At 36.3% G+C, this 21,563-nt stretch overlaps 1 protein-coding gene across 1 annotated transcript in view; it reads left to right on the plus strand.

The window, feature by feature from the left end:
* The window catches only part of KIAA0825 (KIAA0825 ortholog), a 291,162-nt gene that overhangs the window by 150,099 nt on the left and 119,500 nt on the right, over positions 1-21,563 (plus strand). The window contains exons 16-21 of the mRNA XM_014936866.1: positions 2,336-2,524; positions 3,991-4,224; positions 5,973-6,381; positions 10,355-10,511; positions 14,744-14,899; positions 18,825-18,919. Of these exons, the coding sequence (XP_014792352.1) occupies positions 2,336-2,524; positions 3,991-4,224; positions 5,973-6,381; positions 10,355-10,511; positions 14,744-14,899; positions 18,825-18,919 (1,240 nt within the window). The remainder of the gene's footprint in view (positions 1-2,335; positions 2,525-3,990; positions 4,225-5,972; positions 6,382-10,354; positions 10,512-14,743; positions 14,900-18,824; positions 18,920-21,563) is intronic.

The raw sequence follows: 21,563 nt of genomic DNA on the forward strand, positions 1-21,563 counted from the left end.
AGATTAGCTCTTGATATACAAACGCAGCGAGTGAAAAAAGGAAAATATATAGAGGGAAGCATCAGCAGGCAATAAGTATGATGCCTATCACATAAATACTGTTCTTATGTGATGATTAACAAGAAGGCTGGATTGGAGTTCAAACTAAGACGAATATTTAATGTTATGACAGGTGAGCTCATAAACGTTAGAGAAAAATTCTAAGGCAAAAGAAAGCTACACATCTTTCTGTAGACTCCTAATTCATAATATTTAACCAGCTACACTGATCAACTAGCTAAATCTATCAACCAACTGACGTTATGCTTTAAGGTCCCTTCCAGCAGAAACTATTCCATGATTCTGCAATCAGTGACAGTTTATCAGTCAGAAAGCTTACTTCACCTTGAACTTTGAAGGGTCTGGTATTCTTACAACAAGAGCAACATTTACTTCAGGGTATAACAAGGCAAAGCCAATGAAAACTTACTTACGTGTCATGGTATGTTTAGCCTCAGAGTGGTTTCCCAGTGGACTCCTGAGGATCTTTGCTAAGAGCAGAGGACTTCTATTATACAGCAGTTATAAGAAGATATATGTATAACCCCCTACAGAATTCTCTTATACTTCTTTCCATTTATCTAAATTTATTGGTAGCACTAAGTTGATTAAAAAAGTTATTAATAAGTTGTGACTCAAACTTCCCATGTGGCATGATCATATAGTCAAGTCATAAACCCTGTTAAAGGAAGCAATTTCCCATTATGTTCTGCAAAGACAGTTTATGTAGTACTTAAAATCTTAACAAACCCTCCTCCCTAGAATTTTGATAAATCAAAGTAAAAAAAAAAAATACTTATAGTAATATAATCAAAGTTCAGTTCAAATTTTCATCTCACAATTTGAGTACCTTTGAGTTTTCCTTTTTGAACTGCTTTTTCTGCTTCCTTGGTCCTCTCTTTGTCATAGCCGTATCAGACAACCCCTCCCTGGTCTGAGTGAATTAGTGGAATCCATTTGATTCTTCACTCAGAAGTGTCTGGCCTTGGAAGGCTTCTCAGCAAAATATGCCATCTCACTCAACTCATAGGAAAAAAGCTGACGAAAAAAAATGCTTATTGCTGATCTGTCTTCTGCCTTGAGGAAAAACCCACAGCTTGTTGGTTATGAAACCAGTGGTCGTGTTTCTTGGCTTTCTACATCCTATGGGCTGTTTACATTAAGGTTTGACACTACCCAGACCAAGTGGTTTACAGTAACACGTGAATTCAGGAATTCAGAGGAGAGTAAAATGGAACTTTTGAATTTTACAGCATTCTCAGATCATTCAGAGATGGGTGGAAAGCAGCAGTTTTCCACTGTGGTAGATTTTGAAGGCTATTTGAAGCACTAGAAAAACACAGCCTGGAAATTTAGTCTCTCCCATCTTTCTCCTGCACAGGTTGCTAAAGATATAAGGGCATCCACACTGGCATAAAACAATGACATCTTCGAGTGTAATTTTTTAAAAATAGTTTTTACAGAGGCTTTCAGTTTTTCAAACTAGAAATTTAAATTAAAAGTGTTTAATTGGTTCTGGCTCCAGTCATTTGTTATGATTGTTAACATCAAAAACATATTCCACAAATAAGTGGGAAGTTGAGGTCTTTAACATTAGCACAAGTCAAAGCCTCTGAGTGGCATTGGTTCAAAGAGGTTTAAACACTTCATTATCTTTCAGCTGTGAGAATATTTTATAATGGTTATGAAAAGCTTTTAGAAATACATGTGGTGTAAGCTGTTACACTCTATGAAAATCAGTAGTTGTCTTTAAAAGTATACATATCTGTATCTTAGCAGGACTAAGATTTTAGTTTGTGGAACTGATTTCTTCACAATTTCGTCTTATACTGAAAAACAAAGACAACCCATTTTAAGGATTATGCAGTTGCTACTTTATTTTATTTTATATTACTAAATAGAGCTGTGTTATTTCACATTACATGTATTGGGAAGGGGAGTTAAGCACTAATAACTTTTTGACTCTGATTCTACAGAAGTAGTAGAATTTACTTCTGATTAACATTTAGTAGATAATCAAATTTTAGTTATATACTGAATGCATTTTGAATTAAGCAGGCGTATTCCATAGTCTGTAAACATGCTTGAGCCTTTTTTTCAATGGCTATATATAATTCAGGAAGACAGTCAAATGTCATTATGCAGAGGAAGATCAGATTTCAGTATCAGTAAGTATTATTATTGTTTGAAATAGGATTCAGAGACAGTTTGCAGTTTGTTTTGATTAATGCTATCTATTACTGTGAACTCGAATTACTTGGAAATTATTGTAACCATGTTTATGTTTATTTTGAAGGAAATGAGGTATTGAATCGTGATGAACAAAGTTCCCTCTTAGAACAGATAAATAACAAACAGCCTACTCTGGTTGAAACAATCTTCACGGTATTGTCTTACTGCACTTTATCACCCAAATCTCTTGGCATTGCTTTTGAGACCTACATGGAAAAAGAGCAGTTGTGGAATTGCTTATACAATATGACAGGTATTTTATTTATTAATAAGTATTTAAAATCTAATGTTAAACCTTGTCAGTTTTCAGACATGTGGTGCGTCTTATTTTTACCCTAATAAATCAGATGGAATGATGGTAGTTGACTTCAAAATTGTAGTATAATCGAAGTGTTTTGAGCAATCAAGTCATGGTAGGAGTGGTGAAAACTCTGAAGATTAGAGATTAGAGAGCGGTGTGGTCAACCAAGAGTCTGTCTGACCAGCGGGCTGGCAAGAGGTAGTTTCTGTGGCTCTCTACCAGTACAGGTTCTTTGTCTCTCTCCATTTAATAGCTCCAGACCTTTGCCACGATTTAAAAGTGGCAAAGAAATGATTAAAGAAGAGTGAAAAAACAAAAGGAAGGATTCCTGTTGAGGGAGATATAGTCTGATGGGCATCTAGACTCTGCTGCCAATGGACAGAGAGGCTCCTCGTTTTCTATGGGGAGGGAAAGCTGCCCTCACAGCTATAGGAAGTGGTGCTGCCACCAGGGAAAAATGGTATTCAACCAGAAAAGAGAGGTGAGGTTTAGGAGGGTGGTCTTGCAAATGATGGCTAAAACGCAGGAAAGCTGAAAAGGAAAGAAAGGAAGAAAATGGGAGAATGTAAGAGGGGAAGTGGGATTACGAATATCACGAAATAGAAGACAGTGGTGCTAAAAGTGCTCAGGAATTCCTCAGAGAAAAATGGGATTGCAAAAAGTAGAAGAGGAGGAAAAATACAGAAATGTTGCATGGAAACTTCCAGAAAGGCCACGCAGAGAAGACAAAAAAACTTAGATCAGCAAAAAGTGGAGACAAGCAAAAGCATGAGGGAAGGAGCTGACAAATGCTCTGCTCCACGGCCAGGGAGGAACTGCAATTCTCCATGGTGTTGAGAATGTGGAGAAGATTGATGCTTGTTGTAATGTCAATAGCTGTATTTAGGATGGTCTATTTTTAACATGCAATCTCTGATAACATGCTGTCTCTATTGATGACTATTATTTGTGTGCATTTTTGTTCCTGAAGTATCTTTTCTTCCTTTGCTGTTCTCTGGGATAACAGCTTGGGTATCTAACAAACACAACTTCATTAAATACTATCAAGACAAGAAAGCAGAAAAAAATAGGTATATACATTTGCCTCATTGGCGTCTAACAAGTAATTAAATGTATTCCATGTAAAATGGAAGACATCAGTCAGCTTAAATTAATTTTTTAGAAATATATTGAGGGAGAAATGAAGGAAATAAATGAAATTGTATATTTCGTTAGTACAGTATTAAGATGGTACAAGACACTGTGTTGCTTTGCTTTATACTCGTTCTTTAATTTTTGGCAGACCAATAAGTCTATGTTATTATGAATCATAATGTTGTTGCTTTTCTTGCCATAAGAATTCTGAAACGCTTCTTTCTGAAACAGATTTACACAAATGACTACACTTACTGAATATTTAATAATTCTTCCTTCTGAAGTTTCCAGTTGTGGTGAGTCGGAGCCAGAGGTTATCAGATGCTTGAAGTTGACTTTGATTAATTCAGTCAAGGGTATCGTGAAGCAGATAATTTCTTTGATGCATTCATGGGAGGCAACAGAAAACTATGGAACGTACCAGCACAAGCAAATAGTTCCTGAAAGTTTACTGAAAACGGTTCCAAAGGAATGGAATTACACTCCTCGGGAAATGAAGAGAAAAGAATCTGGGAAATGTGAGTGAAATTTATACTGTTTTATAAATTTTTCATAAGGGCTTGTTACCCCTTTAATGAATTCATATCAAAATTGAACAGTTAAGAGTTTGTGAGTGTTGGAGTTTGACAATGAACAGAGCAATTTCCAGACACCCTGTGTTGCTTTTAAAGTACATAATGCTAAAATTCTGTTATTCTTTCTTGAGGCTTACACCTATGCATACACAAACAAGCTTTTTAAAATAATCAGTATTGTAGTACTGATAAATAATAGTACTGAAAACATTTTTAGCACCTGGCAGTAGTAAGGTGGGATTCAAAGCAGAGTAAAGCATAGTGTCTACACTCTGGTCTTAATGACCGTAACCGGTTCTGCTCTTAGTTATCATCTTTTCAGTCAAGACTTCTAAAATTTAGATACACAGTGTTGACTGAAATGGTAACAACTTATTCATCCCAACTTTACTACACGGCAATTTATGTTTGAAGAGCACTGACACTGTTATGGAATATACTATTGCTTGGTTGTTGAAACGGTTACTGAAAAAAAGAGAAATACTATATGTAATAGGAGATGTTTTGAAGGTGATTAGATATAAAGTCATTTCTGGTGTTTAGTTTCATAGCCTACTGTGCCTAAAGACTCTGTTATATCAAAAGGCTCTTTCGGGAACGTTTCACCATAACTTTATTGCCACCAAAATATTACCTGATTATTTTCAATACAGTAGTATCACTGTAATATATTCTTGCATGAAATGTTGAATACAGAGATTGTAGGCAAGTCAGGGCATCCATTATTTCTCTCTATATATCTTCTCTTCAGCATCTTAAGGCACATCTGTGCTCACATCATTCTCACTACAGCCTCACTCTAATCTAGACCTTGTGTGGCTATTTTAGGCTGAGGCTCACCCTGAACTCATATGTCAGCTGAGAGGTAAGGTTCAGACATAGTGACAAATTAAATTGACACCCAGAACAGATCTGGCTTGCTTTTTTAAAAAAATTAAAAAAAAAAAAAAATTAGTTGAGAATTCAAGTGCAATGGGTCAGGGGTTTTCTTGGTTTATTTTGTTGGTTTTTTAAAAAAACTTGACTCAGCTCAATATTGTGGATCACCTTTGGTATATTTTTTCATTTTAGATATGTGTTGGGCTTTGAGCCGCATATGTTTCTGTAGTTATTTCTATAGCTACTTTTAATATATGAAATGTTTAAAATGCAGTGCTGTATAGGGTGCATTCTTATATGAAAGTTGATAAAATGAAGTTCTCTAAGTTTGAACATAGAAAAAAATTGATAGAGAACAATAATAATAATAATAAAATATAATAATAATAAAATAAAGATTATGAATGTATGTAATATCCTGTGACACATAGTGCAATGCTCCACTCGTGAAGTTGAAAATATATGACATTACAATTTTGAGGACAACTTTTTTACCATTCAGAATACCTGGGTCTTGTCTTTTTCATTTACTCTGTAATAACTGTGCACAGCAGGACTAATTGTTAATAGAGTCAGTCTGAATTCAAAATTTTCTAGGTTCTCTGTTTTTAATTCACGTTATTGTTTAGATTTTGGGGGATTTATGTAGAGGAAGCACAATAGAAGTCAAGCTACAGTGTTGAGTACTTAAGCTTTTTACCCATTTTCAGTACAAAAGAAAGTTAGAAATTATCATACAACATTCAGAAGCATGCTGTGATAGAACTAGAATGTTAATGTTAATCATATCTTCTTTTCTTTCTTTTTTTAAGGCTTCACAAGGCTTGCAGCTCAGGCGGTATCTATTGTAATCAGCAAGTTACCTACAGTGATTGCATGTTTGCCTCCCCCAATTAAGTACTTCTTTTTTCTGGCTGAGAGAAAAATGTCAAGAAACTTTGCTGAATTGAAGAAAGCTGGTCTGCTTGTCTGGAACTTGATTGTAATTATATGTCGGATATTTGAGGATGGAAATACTGCAGAACTTTTAACAGGTGCAACACTTGACAGATGGAGCAAAGAAAAACTGAGTTTAGTTCGTGTGTGCTTGGAAAGTATTATGGGAAAACTGAAAAGTGGTCCTAAGCAAGTGACCCAGAAGGTTATACAAAGCATTGAACAGCAAAGACCAAACTGGATTGAAAGCCAGTTGCTGAAGGCTAGAAAATTGAGCACAGACTGGTAAGAACGTTGTATTTTTCAAATGCTCTTGTTTGTTCTTTATTTTACTGGATTACTGGCATGTTTGTGGCTATTATTCGGTTTTAAAAAAAAATAAATGAGCAATACTTTTATATGAAATGGATTACTTCTTAATATTGATGTCTGTGTGGCATGCTTTTGAGGCTTAATTGCATTGTTGAAACAGTAAACCATGGCTGTTTGCATCGGAACAGTGTCTTCATAGTACTTAGGGGTTTCGTATTTTTGTGATGATCCAAAAATGTGGACAATTTAGTTGGTGTATCTTTCCAAAAGTGAACAGGTACACTGACTAGAAGGCACCACAATGTGCTTATGAATTAATTTTGCTGTGGTGATTAAATTAAGAGGGACTATGAAAAGCTTTCAGTGTTCGTCTGTGATTAAAAAGTAAGAGTACTTCATTTTAAAACATAACAAACCCTGAGGGCGAGTAGGCTATGTCAAAACAGGAGAAGGAGAGTCCCCTGCTGTGCCTTTCTGAGGAAATATCAACCTTCCCTGCAGATTTGACATTAAGGTCCCAGTGTTTTAAATCCTTATAATGATTTTTCAAGGAGTTGCGTACATGTCAATGTGTTCCTAGTCCAGTCTGGTCTCACGTACCATTCTGCAAAAATACTATTCATCAGCTTTCCCATATTAGATTCATCGGAGTTACATGACTTACGGAATTAAATTGTTGACTACTGAAACTAAGATTGTTTCTGTCTTATGAATATTCTTGAAGGTTGCAGTTGTTGCTGTCCTGACAGTAACTGTCCATGTAAATGAAGGATATAATGGTTGTAGGTCAGAATCCTTGATATCAGACTTTAAGGGACGGTATCCTGTGCCTAGGAGTAGTCAGTTAATGTGAGCAGCACTGAGCAGTAGTAGTGTCACACGAATGCTCATTGACATTGACCTTTGTAATCCTTACATTTCCATTTAATACTAATTTACAAGCTCTAATCCAGTGATTAAAAGATTGAAGCCAGATGCCAGTGGCTGAAAGAGTCGTAGAATAAAAAACCCATAATGATAATGTGTAAATTGATACTTAACAGAATGGTTCCATAATACAATTTCTAATGTCACTGGGAGAATAGGTATTTCTTAAATAATACAAATGCAGGGTAGGGCAGTACTGTGGATAACCTCTAAAAACTAAAGCTTTAGTATTTGCGCTTCTCCTGAAGCTTAGAATTTTAAATTAGTGTACTGCTCTGTTTTCTTTTCTAATGTTCCACAAAAATACTGTGTTATCATCAGGAAATGTGGGAAATGAGTGTGGGAAAGTGTTTTCTTTATGCGTGCAGTGAGAACTAGTTTGTGACTGGGGCTCCTAATTTTATGTTCAAGAAAGTGTCGAATGCATTACCTGCTCTCCAAGTGAGTTGTTGTAGGATGCAGTTAAAAAACTGCTTCCCCTGACTTCTGCAACAGAACTCTAGCATAAGTGTTTTTTTAATTTTATATTCAAATATAATGAGTCAATTTGTGGGGAAAAAGTGATCTAGTTAATAAGTAGCTGAGATATGCAATGTAGAGATAAAATGTTATTATAAATGCAAATTATAAAACTAATATGTTGAAGCCGAAATTCAAATATCAATTAAAATAAGGATGGTCACATACTAAACTAAAAGCAGATCTTTCAAGAGGAGACTTGTGATGTTCATGTCATTCGTTTGAAATAGGAATGATTATCTTTGAAAATCTAAGTTGGTGTAAAAGTATGTCCTGTATAATCTTTTCATCATTAAAGGATTTTGTGGGTAACTGTGTGCACATGCATATAATAGATATTTATAGTTATAAATGGTTTTAGACGTCTTAATAGATACAGCGTGTGGAAGAAAATAGAAAACATAAATTTCTAAAATTTATTTGGGGTTCACCTATGCAGTTGTGGAAACGTCTTTGAAGTGCACTGGATTTTTATAAGCAAAAGCCTTGCTTGATTTTGCGTTACCTTATTGTTATCAGGACTGCTAGATACATTAAAAAGTCTCAGTGTTCTATAGGTTCTTCCATTACGGCATGCAAATTTAACTTAGTTTTTAGGAAAATTTAAAAAAAAAAAAAAGTGTCTTCAGTGAAAGGTTCAGAAAGTAGGAGTTGTCAAAAAAAAGAAAAAGTGTCTTCAGTGAAAGGTTCAGAAAGTAGGAGTTGTATGCATTGCCTGTCTTGTGTACTGCCTGGAAGCATTACTATTCATTAAAATAACCTTCACTGTGCGGTAGCAGCAGAGCTGTAAACAGTCACGTTAGATTCTGAAGAACACGCGTCCTGAGAAGAGAAGAAAAGAAATGTCTGTCTCTGCAAAGTGATTTGTCGAGTTGAAGATTATTGTTTTTCATCCTGGTGACCCTGACGTGGCTGGCTGGGTGCATACACAGATGAAGATGAATGCAGTTATTCCTTGGCTGAGGTCTGCCTCTTCCAGGGCACATTCTCCCTAATGACATGATTGATAGGCAGTCCCAAATCCGGAGAGGAACTCATTAATCACGGCGCTGGCTGAATCCAATCATCTGCTTCACCTGCGCAGTGACGGACGGGGAAGGATACAGTTTGGGCGCTGACACCGACACACTCCTTTTGTCAGAGGTCCTCAACTTTTTCAATGTCAGTCGCTCAGAAGTTTGACAAGAAATTCAGGCTGTGTCCGCGCGCGGCACTGAAAGATCAGCCTTACGCCTGCTTTGATTTTAGAGATCAATCCCTTTGAAGCTTTTCTGTAAAATGCACCATAATAACAGAGTATCGCTTACTCCCATTCGGCAAAGAACAAAATTATAGTTTATATTTTGAAGCTATTTGCTCCGTAGGACGTTCTGAAGCTGCATGTGGAAGCAATATCGGCTTTAATGCCCCGCAGCTGTGGAGTGTTTCGGTGAGCCTGCGGGTCAGACAGCCACTGGCAGCACAACTAACTTCATAACCATTCTGCAGTAAACTGCAACTTACTGCTGACTCTGCCAAAGCATTTTGGTTTTTTTTTTTTATTGTTGTCGTTGTTTTACTTCTAAAAAATTATAATATCGTTGTTGGTTTTTTTAAAAAATTCATAATTCTTCTTTGGTATATTTTAAATTAGTCCGGTAATGATTGTAGAAGGGATAATACATTGTGTGGTCTTCCAAGTTCTTGACCCGTATGCATCAAGATGCCAACAGGTATCTGTGTTGCAGCTCTAGTGTGTGAGGAAAAGAATTAGGTTTAGCACTGGTTTTTTTCTTAATACTTTATCAGTGTATATACTAAGCAAGTACAGAGCTGTTGAGATGTATGCAGAGAGAGCAGTCAAACAAGGGTCAGAATTGTGAATGCACGTTTTTCAAGTCGTTTGGGCTTGTAACCTTCAGATTGTCTTCTGGCAGCTTCGCAGAAATACTTCTAGGAAGAAGCACAAGGAAGAGTAAAAAAGTGCAACAAGTGGCAAATGGGTACCTGTGAAATGGTTACCACCGTGCTGGTGGGAAGAAAAAGACTTCAATTTAAAACTTCTAACCTATACTTAGAGTAATGGCTACCTTTCTGACGTGTTAATTAGGCTTTAATGTGTGCAGCGACAGGCAAAGACAAATGTACAAAAGATCGAATGCAAATGCCATTTCTGGTAGCAAAGATACTTCTCTACTGGAAAAGAAAATAAAAAAATATTTGCTGCTTGTATGTCCTTAGAGTAAAGAGTGGTTTATGTTTTCATTTTTCAGATTAAGACAATTTAAATTTGTGTAATAAAAAGGTATTATGTATCATGTATTATGTATTTATATAGATGTATTATATGTTTGTATATATAAAGAGTTACAGGATATATATTTACAGCACCATTTGTTTTTTGTGAACCAAATCTATGATAAGTTTTTTTTTTTTAAACATGCAATTGCAGCTGAGTTTTAACCTTTTTGATTTTCAGAAATTCAACTTTAAGAACGTTTGTGTCTTTTCTGTATTGTAGCGCCTCAGTCGCGGCGGAAGGCGCAATGTTAGAGGAAGGAGGTATTGCACTTGGATTCACTGAGCAGAAAATAAACATGATGGTCCTGGATATCTGCCACAAACCAGGTGGCGGCGAGTACCTGAGGCAAATTTATCACATCATCCGGCTCAATGAGGTAGGGAAACGGCCTTTTTACCGAGCAATTAGGTGTGTACTGGCCTGAGGCAGCGTCTGCTGGCAGCTAAGGGTTAGTCAAGGAGGTGATAATGCTTCTTAAAGTCAATATGAAATCCCACATTGTGTTGTAATAGAATCCATTCAGTTTAGGCTTTTCTGGATTTGTACAGAAAAGATTACTTTACGGGAAACAATGTAGATTTTATTTATGTACTCAAACAGTAGTATGGCTCATAAACTTCCTTCGGATTCATGTTGTAGAGCATAGATACGTTTTAGGAGTTTGAACGCAGTGGAGGGAAAATAAAAAAATAAAAAGAAATCAGCAAGACTATTGAAAAATTGACTGTCACAGGAAGTAAAATTAAATGTGGTAAATCAATTCTCCTGATTTAAAAAAACAAACAAACCAACCCCATGGCTGTGCTGAGGAAGTGAATGCACGCACACAGGATAACCTTACTTAATCTAGATAACTGTTCAGTTAAAGTGCTTTCGAAATTACAGTAAACAAATTCAGATTTGTTTGCTGCATGTGAAATTTGGGCAATGTAGAAGAATTATCTCATTATTTCTGAGGCTGTACTAAATTGCCCCAAGTTACCCAAAGCATTCTGATTTTATACGCCGAAATAAACACAGGTTTGCTTAAATTGTATAACACCGATCTACACAGCTTAATTAAGAAAGTTCTGTTTATTAGCTTTAATTACTAAATTGCTATTCCTGGGATGCATAAGCAGGTGCTGTTAAGATCATTGCAAGTGTGCAGAAGTGTTTATCATAAAATGCAAAATAATGCAAATATAGGCACAGGCCAAGATTTTTCTCTTTAAAAAAAAAAAAAAAAAAAAAATAGGAAAAAGAACCCCAATGAGGCAGCTCTGTCTGCACGAAGGCAATTGGGAGCAGCTCGGTGCTGGCACCCTGTTTCTGAAAATCAGAGCCAAGCTTTTAGTTCCTAAGTGTAGGCTGAAGAGCAACCTTTGTGCATCTGCGCGTGGCAGCTGCAGCGGCAGCCTCGGCAGGTAGGCAGGGATGGCAGCCTAATATTAATACCATAAGGAATCTTTTCAGGTTTCATCTCAAACAATTAAGTGGTTCGGGAAGTGAAGTGAAAATTATTACTGTAATATACAGTTCCAAGCAAACCTTTTTCACCCGGAGCACATCCAGGATTACTCTTAAGTATAAGGGAGCGAGGCGAGGAGGATGATGAGCAAGGCCTCCTCCCGAAATAGCACGTCAATCCTGTATCAGGGCACCCGCCCCGGGGGATGGGACGCGCAGGCTCAGAGCTTTATTCTGCCTGCTTTGGGTCAGGGAATCGAAATCTGCATCTCCAGGTTCTCCCAGCTGACTCCCCAAACCGCCAGGCCATTATCTACCAGCACAAACTCTCCCCTTTTCCCCTGGCGGTGGTGTTTCGCCTTGTAGAAATCGCTGTAAAAATCCCTTCTGTAACTTCTAGGGTCAAAAATAGAATGATGCTCTTAGCCGAAAGGGGTAGAATGCCCATATCAGGTGCTGGAGACCCTGATCCACAATCCGACTCCTGTGGGTATTTGGTTATTTATACAAAGTGGAGCAGCTCCAAAAGGAGGTAAGAGGCTGAGAGAATTAGGTGGAAGAGGGACTTTCACCTGACTTTCCACATCCCAGGTGTCTCTCCTTGAATAAGAGCAGCTAGTAAGAGCTTTGTTAAATATAGAACATTTCTCAGTGGAAAAAACTGTCTTGTTTTTTTTTTTTAAAGAAAAAAAATCCTGACCAGCTTGTCTCTTCAAATTGCCTTTGAAACCATTACAAAACATTTTAATGCTTAGCATGGTATTATGATAATGCACTTTTCAATATTATTTTTCGTAACTTAGATTATATTTAATGTGCTTGACTGCCAAGAAATAGACTTGAATGTCTGATCAAAGGTCCATCCTTTTGTTTGGAGACTCCGTGGACTATCAGGGGATCATGTTCTTAAAATTAATTTGGAGATCTTTATGCTACACCGCTTAATAATTGCGTGTGAATAGAGAACAAAATGATGAGACGGAAAATTGTTGTTCTCTGTAATTTTCCTTAGAAAAGCAGGGGAAAAGGGATATAGATTCTTGGAGGCTGTATTTGGAAATAGAGCTATGATGTTATAAAGATCTAAAATAGATGCTGTAGGACTTAAAACAGCCTACAGTCCTTCATCTTTCACGTATTTATCAAAAAAAAAAAAAAAAAAGTAATTTTTAAAAGCATTTTTGACTAATAGCTACCGAAGAGAAACGAAGTCTCCTGAGCTGTCGGGCTTAATAAAGTTCTTGTTTCCATGACCAGTCAATGCTAGTGAGGATATAGCTCACGTGTTTACAAATGTGATTTAATTTCTATCTGTTTTCACACATTTGAAACATGACTACAATAAGCACTGTCTAAACTACAGGGTCTACAATAAGCACTGTACTAAAGGAGTTCTTCAAGTAGTGCATTTACCATTTGAGTAAGTCCCTTTGTCTAAACCTAAATCCACAATACTCCAAAGGCAGAAAAACACCTGTACTGGGAGGTGAGCTGTATACGGCTGGAAACGTTCAAATCCTGCCATTTCCAACATTTCTACTGAAAAACCAACAGACTCTGCTTGTGCTCACCCTGTGACACCCAGAGGGCTGGGTCGCTTTAGAGCTGCCTACAGACTCTGTGAAAATGTGTGCATGGAAAGCGGTTCATTTATGAGGAATTGGTAAACGTATAGAAATAGCTTTTAAATAATGCCCTTCACCACGACTAAAATGTTTGTAATGCCATGAAGGCATGAATGAATGGAAAAAAAAAAAAAACAGAGACATTTGGAGGCTGGGGAAATATAGGTAAGGGACTTGGGGTGTATTTTCACAGCTGGGTTATGCTGTTGTGTTAAACCAAGAAAGCTCTGCCTTTTTTTTTTTTGCCTTTTTTTTTTTTCTTTCCTTTGTTTTTCCTTTTTTTTTTTTTCTTTGGAATACACTGAGGTGATTCCATGATTGTCCAGGAGGCAGTCCTACTCTTTCTCTTGCCCTTGTGCTTACCCACTCCACGACCACCCACCCCCCCCTTTTGTAGTAGTTACTAGAAATCGTGAGTCTTGTTTATCTGGCTGAAACCTTCCTTTTTTTTTTTTTCTGGCTGATTTCACAACATATGTTAGTGCCAACACGAGGGAGAAACAGCGACAGCCTATGTGGGTGGGGAGGGAGCTTGTGCCTTTCAGGCCAGACCAGAATTGGATCAGTTTGAACCGATGGTGAAGTTCTTCTTTTAGAAGGACCCACTGGGGAGCACAGGGTGCCCTGGTGGGTAGTTCCCGAGTCTGAAAATGTTTATCATCTCAGTAGTACTGCAAAGTAAGAGGAACATTTGCATCCACCCATCTTAATGAAGACTCACCTTGAGTACTTGCTCAATGTTATGGCAATCCTGTCATGATGGACTTCATTTTAATAACAATAAACTGTTTAATCACAGTAGTCCTTCCAGCAAATAGATCTGTGAGTGTTTCATTATCTAGCTCTTGGTAAAATGGTTCTATTTAATCAAAACACTTTATTGGCATGCAATGATGATTTATTTACATAGTAGTTTAAGAAGTGAAAACAGAAAAGATTGTGGCCAAAATAATCATGCGTCTGTTACAGTATAGTTTCTAAAATTGCCATGTAAATCATAAATGACTTCTAGTCTTTGAATGCTTAAACAATTAAAAATAGCTTTGAAGAGTGGGACAATATTTATTTCGTGTGTTTAAACAACTGGTTTGAATATGTTCATCAAACAATTAATTTGTAGTCACATAGTAACTATTAAAGGCTGTCCAAAAAATAGATATTTGTGTATAGTTTATCATGTAAAATAAATCGTATAATAACCATCTTACATTAGAGCAGCTCATAGAAAACATTTGGGTTTCTCTTCCACATATACCTAACATATATATATTAAATGAGAACTGATACACATAATCTGATGATAATTTCAAAACAACAGCTTAGATTTTTCTGATTTTCCTCCGTTGGACAGATGTTCATGGAGGCTATTTATTGTTTGTTTTAAAACGTTGTTACTCTTAAAAAGGTTTCTAATTGTAAGAGATTACTTATTCCCCCCTTTAATATCAGGAAATTCTCTCAAGCACACTATAAAGTAATGTTTGAAATTTAGGCAGATTTCACCCTGTTTTGTGGTTGTTTTTTCTTCCAAAAGGAATATTTGCAAGAGCAGCTGTCTTGTGAGAATCCTTCTGAAGAAGGTGTTGCCTCCAGTCGGTGCCTGCCTTTGACGCTGAAGGGCAGAGAAGAGCAGGCTGTCTTCAACCCTTTCCAGGTGTACAGACAGTCTTGTGCAAAAGTGTTCAATCAGGTTTGTGAAAATCTGAAACCTTGGTCGTCGTATAATTTTTACTTGTCGATCCTATTATGGTCATGATAATGACGGAGACTGAAATTATGAAAACGGAATTAATTACATTCGTTCACATTTGATGAAGTGCAAAGGAATATTATTACTCAGGAGTCTAATGAGGGCACTCTCTACAATGGCATGATGTTCAAAAAGCCATTATTGTCCTTTTCTTTTATCAGAATTATTGCATGTAAGAGCAATTTGCATTTACTTAGACTTTCTGTGTTAGTTCAGCATAGTGAAGGAAAGCCCATTAGTAGCAATGACATTTATTACGTCTGTGTCATGGTACTTAGGGCTAGTCTTAGTCCTTTGAAAAATCATGGCAAAACTCCAAGTGCACATTTAGAATCTTCCTGATAAGTCTTTCACCAAAATGTTGAGCAGTAAAGGAAGCTTTAGAAATGCAGAGATTTAGCGGAACAGTGAGAATAAGCAAGAAAAAAAAAAACCCCACAAAAAATGAAAGCATCTATTTATCTGTTTTTCATTAATCCATATTAGTGATATATAAAGGATGATAATTTATGTATAGAAATTAGTTTCCTGATAATGTAACGGTTAAAGAAAATAGATATAAGTGCCCAAATCTCTGCCAGCACTCCACGTGACCAGTTTATTACACAGAAAATGATATACAACTTGGACACTTAAAAAAGTCTTACACCATTGTTTCTCAAGTCTTCCTAATCCATCCTCTGCATTTTTGATTCTACCCCTCGATTTCAAATATTTAAAGATAAATGGTATTACAGTGGCATGAAACCCACTCTACGGACTTCTGGTAGAAAGTGCAGCTCTACTTTTAGTGTAATCTCTTTTCCCAGTTTTGAGCATTTTGGACCATTTCATCAGCTGTATTGCTGTAAAAGGTACCTGTTTTGGTTTTTTGGTTTTAGTGAGTGCTTAGTCATTGTTGTTGCAATATAAGTATTAATCTCCTTTTTCAGGAGATTAATACCAAATTCACAAGGCTTCTTACTCCAGAGGAACATGCTTTAAAATCATCTTTTTTCCTCTTCCACTAGTCCCTTTATGTTTTTCTTAAACTGATAGAATTTAAGGGGCTACAGAATGACTTACTCCAATTTGAAATGCAGAAAATAGTTTACCATGCTTCGATTCTCAATTCATTAATAGCGTGGTAGAATAAGACCTTCAAGTAGTGACAACTCAGGGCAGAGTTATTCTGCTATATGACAGGTTTGCAGTGCTCTATTAATCAACAGATGACAACGGATAGTTCATACTAAATTGCTTTGGATTTTGTAAACTTTTGGCATAAAGTCTATTACCCAAAATGGAAAAGTATCTTAAAAGAAAAAAGGAGTAGATCATGGATCTTAAAGGACCATGTGTCAATGGCAGACAATGACAATGACAGACTTGTTTCCAGGGGGTTAATAATATTATTAAATAATTTAGCTCCCTTTACTATAAAATTGCACATTTATTTAGTGGCGTGGGTCTGCCTATTTATAAAATCTTGGTCTGTATAGCCCAGAGTCTGGTTTCCTGTGACAACCATTCCCAGTGTCTGTGGAAGATCCCAGAGCACTGGCATTATTCTTCTCAAAGAATATATTTCTTTTTAAATTAATTTCCTACTGGTTGACAACTGTCATGAAGCTTAGGAGTTTATAATCCATGATTAATTTCTTGATTTTCTTTAAACCTATTGTAACTAGATGTGTTTTTAATACATCAGCTAACATCTTATCCCTTTGTAAATTCTAAGTCCCGACAAGCTACTGGTTTCACAACATATTTTGTCAATGAATTAATTATGTATTGCTTTATAAAACTTTCCACTCAGAAGGACCAGTTGGAATAGTCAAGGCAATACACTGCTTTTGAGTCCAGAGAGCTGGTTCAGCTCTAAACAGAGAATGTTTGTTACACTATGCTACATACCATATTATAATATATAGTGATATTATACATAACAATATGAGCTTACTCAGTAGAGAATTTCTTAAAATGAATTATTTCCAGAACTTCCTGAAAGATAATTTGTAATAAGCATTCCATGTATTGTTTGTTGGTGTGTGTAAAAATTGCAGTACATTAGGGTGGTTGACTTTTCTGTTCCAAAGTCTTGCTAATTTGTCCCTATAGTGTTGAATTTAGCAAGATACTTAATCATAATTTCTATGAATTTTACTGCTCTTGAAACAAAGGCCACTGAACTGCTATTCTGAGATCAACCCTAGCATTTTTATTAATGATATGTAAATTTCTTACCTTCCAGCCCTCTACTTCAGTAGCTGACTCTAGGAAGTGTGTCATTTCTGTTAACAATTCAGCCCCTTCATTCTTACATTCCTGTAAAAATCTTGAATAATCACCATCTGGTCCTAGTAACTTGTTGCTCTTGATTTTATCAATTTGTCCTGACACCTCAATCTCTGCCAGTGCTGCTGCTCCTCTATTGTCTAATAAGATTAAGTCTAGGCTATGCCACTCCTCAACAATATCAACGATGAAAAATGCTACAAAGAAATGGTTTTCCTTTCCTGAAGTGACTTTTTTTCAAACACATGCTTTATTTTTTCACAGAACAGATCAGCCTGGTGGACTGAATTTGTATCTAGTGTACTTATAAATTTTCTGATTTGTTTTTATGACTGTTGCTACTAGCTGTTTAGCTTCTCCTTTTTATCCCTCTTGATTTTACATGTACAGCCTTCATATTTCTTTATCTATTTTTAATCCAGTGTAGAGTGTAGAACAGTTGCCTGTTCTCCCCCTGTGTTCTTCTACTCCCATCGTTCTCTCAGTTGACTCTTCTTGCCTTCTTTCTTGTTGATCAGATGTTCACTGCTCCCTCTTCTTTCACTTTCCACTTACACACTAAATTATTCTTTTTTAGCTTATTATTATTTTTCCTACTTTGTATTTTAGCTTTATTTTTCTACATTGTTTTTCAGTGTATACCAAAGGTGAGAGTTAGGGAGAAAATCAAATTAAAAGAAGGAAGGTAATAAAATAAAGATGGAAAGAAGGGGAGGGATTGCACTGATTCTGTTCTCCCAGAAGAACCAAGTGCTGTCTCTAAGGAGAAGACGATGCACTGCAAGATATATTTTACTCTTCTAGTTTATTTCCCCTATTTTGACTTGCTTCATTTTTTTTAAGCTACTCAGTGCTATTTTAGTGTTACAACAATAATTTTTTGAATTATCTCCTCCAATGATGCTGAAATATGGTCACTACTTGACCGTTACTGACAATGAAAATTAATATTATGCCACAGGAGTTACTGTCTTGTAAACCTAAGAATGTTGTGTGTAGTCTTTTGTCTGCTCACCATTATTGTAGGTTGCTTTTATTTATTAAATAAGCAATATGGAGTTATATTTGTTCACATTGTCTAGACTTACCACTGTTCATAATAACCATCTGCTGACTGGAGTGCCTCACAAAACAATAGACAAGTAAACCATCACTCTAATTACAATACAGGTTACATCGTGAATTCCGGTTATACCAAGTTTTTCATTACAAACTTTTTGCTGACAGCAGAATATGTAAATTGCTGTTACATAAAAAGTTGCCAGTTATTTTGCTTTTCAAACAAAGAGTCAAGCTCTCCGACAAAGTGGTTGGGCAGAAAGCCATTAACAGTTGGAAGAATAACGGTTCAAAAAATTGATTTATCTTTTTATAAATAATGGCTACATCCCCAAATGGATTTATAAATTAATTGCTGTCTTATTGGAATAAAAACCTTTTTCTGTGGACATGATTGATATCATCTGTCTAAGTCCTTGTTCTAGACCCCCCTCCTTCTTGGTTAGTATATCACAGCTGGAGCTTTAATTTACTGATCATATTAACACTGATTAATAACTAACAATAGCTTCTTGCCATGTATCAACAGTCAACCATTACTGAATGGAACTGGGATTGGTCAAACTTGCTGCCAAGTTCTTTGGGACTGAATCAGATGACCTTCAGGGTGCTGCTGACACACAGGTAATGGGATTTTGGCAAATAATTGCACTTCCCTGTTTTCTTTTTTACTTTGTAGTAGTCAATACACAAAGATTTTAGTGGTGAAATTTATAAAATAAATTATACATTTATTTTTAGATATTCAATCTTAAAACGGAGATACTTTCTGGTTTTGATCCATACAAAGATGTCTTTCAATTCCTATTTTGAGAAACCCAATATGTTCTTTCTGTCTGAGACCGGAATTTATGTTGATATTGCCCTTAAATAGTGCATTGAGAAGAAATTAGTAACTTTTGCAAACCTGCACTGTTCAGGGAGATTTCAGCTGTGTAGCACAGGGATGTTTACTCAAGTTGCAATGGATCTTGAATTTGGTTGGGGGCATGACAAGTGTAGCTAGAAATAGAAAGTGTTTCCTTAATAGTTTTTCACTAATGGAACTTATTTTAATATTTTAACAACTTTTTTAACTTGTAAAATTTAACTGCTTAATCGATAAGCAGATACATTTAATGGAGAGTTGATACTTGTAAAATTCAGGAACAGCAATATGTTAAATTCAGAAAATTGTAGGTGGAAAAATGGGCGGCTTTGGCATAAAATTTGCCACTTACATCCTTGTGAAAATTAGAAAACTTACATGTTGCAAAATAAGAGGTTTTACATTCACTTCTTAATTCTGAATCCTCCTGATGATATCTAATATGGTCATATCATTCATCTTCTAAAAGAACTGTTTCTCTATTTAGAAACTGGAGTGACAATTTCAAAAGTGTGTGAATTTGCATGTCAAAAATGTTTTTATGCAATTTTCTCGATTTATCACCAGCAGTTAGTCTTAAGCATTTAATTCTTCCTTCATTTCATATGTAAAGTATTTGCACAGTCTATTTCCTGTCTTCTTTCTTAATTTTGCTATGATTAATTCTTTCCCCACCCAAACTGTTATTTTCCAAAATTTTAGTGCTATTGCACAAAAATTGATGCTCGCAAAAATGTGCCGTTCATCCTCTTGATGTCGTCTGTTACCCACTAGCAGACAGAATGTGGGACTTCATGGACTTTTTGGTCTGTACCAGTAGTGTAATTTTTATGTTAAATAGCTGAGACAATTCAGTACTAATTTTTTTTTTCTTTGATAGTTCTCCTGCTGATTGCTAACACTTGTCCTTCATTAAAAATGAAGTAGTTTGCCCTTTTAAAAGAGATTCTAATAAAAAGTCTTAGTCTCAAGCTGGTTCTTGAACTTCCCTTCATGTTGATGTCATCAATACGAGGCAAAGGGAGCAGAGAAGACTGCTGTGATTTGCAGAGGGAGCATTTTCTGTGGACATTTCATCTTCTCTGATATCTTGAAACACATTTCACTTTTCTTTTGATCTCTTTGTAGAGTTTAGACAGAAGTCACAGATATGTCTTCTCTGTCCTCTGTGTTTCACGCCTTTGTCATATCATCTATTGTTGCATCTCTTTTTTTATTTTTTTTTTTATTAAATAAGTGCCCTAATTGTTGTCATCCTTCCTAATTTGAAAATGTCTCCATTCGTTGCCCTTCTACAAGACATGGAAATTCTCCTCTAGAAGTGACATTATGCAAGCCATTAATGATTAGCTCATGGATTTATTATTTAAACTACTCTGCTTTACAGACCGACAGATTGCTTAAACCCATTGTGATCATTAAGCAGAATTGCCCATCCAATATCTGCCATAGCCACCATCATCTCCAACACAGCTTGTCTTTATGTGACTTAGCTTTTAGTACAGCTAAAGTGTTTCTGCTCGAGTTTTCCAACTGGCTAGGCCAACTCTTGGTGGTCTTATGGCCACTTATGTCATCATTGCAATGACTCAAGTGAGCCCTATCTATAAGTGTTTCTTCACGCTCCTTCCTAAAATTTCATAAATCTCAGCCTTACTTGTGCTCAGGAGTTAAGGTTCCAGATGAATGGGTGTGTGATTATTTTGACCTGCTGTTTATGATGGGCCCATTCTGTTTCTGTTATTTGCCTCACAGCATGAGTTAAACAACACTAACATCAGTACTTGGAAAGAGTCAAAACCATCAGTTTGTAAAGTGGAGGGCCATAATACTCTAATTGCTTCTTTTCTTAACACATGCTAAAGCTTTCCCTTATCAGTTACTTTTGTGCAGGCAAAAATATTTTTACCTCTTCACAGTGATATTGGGGTCCATTTAATAGAATTATTTAGGTTGGAAAAGACCTTTAAGATCATTGAGTCCAATCATCAGCCCAACACCTAGTCCACCACTAACGCATGTCCCTCAGCACCACGTCTGCCCGACTTTTAAATCCCTCCAAGGATGGTGACTCCACCACTGCCCTGGGCAGTGTCTTCCAACACTTGACAAACCTTTCAGGGAAGAAATTCTTCCCAGTATCCATCCCAAATCTCCCCTGGCACACCTGGAGGCCAGTTCCTCTTCTCATAGAATCATAGAAACATAGAGTTGTCTAAGTTGGAAAAGACCTTTCAGATCATCAAGTCCAACCATCAACCTAACTCTGATCAAAAACCATCACTAAACCATGTCACTAAGCACTATGTTGATCCATGTTTTAAATACCTCCAGGGATGGTGCCTCAGCCACTGCCCTGGGCAGCCCATTCCAATGATTAATAACCCTTTCCGTGAAAAA

Source organism: Calidris pugnax, unplaced genomic scaffold, assembly GCF_001431845.1.
Source record: "Calidris pugnax isolate Ruff unplaced genomic scaffold, ASM143184v1 scaffold40, whole genome shotgun sequence".
Taxonomy (NCBI): domain Eukaryota; kingdom Metazoa; phylum Chordata; class Aves; order Charadriiformes; family Scolopacidae; genus Calidris; species Calidris pugnax.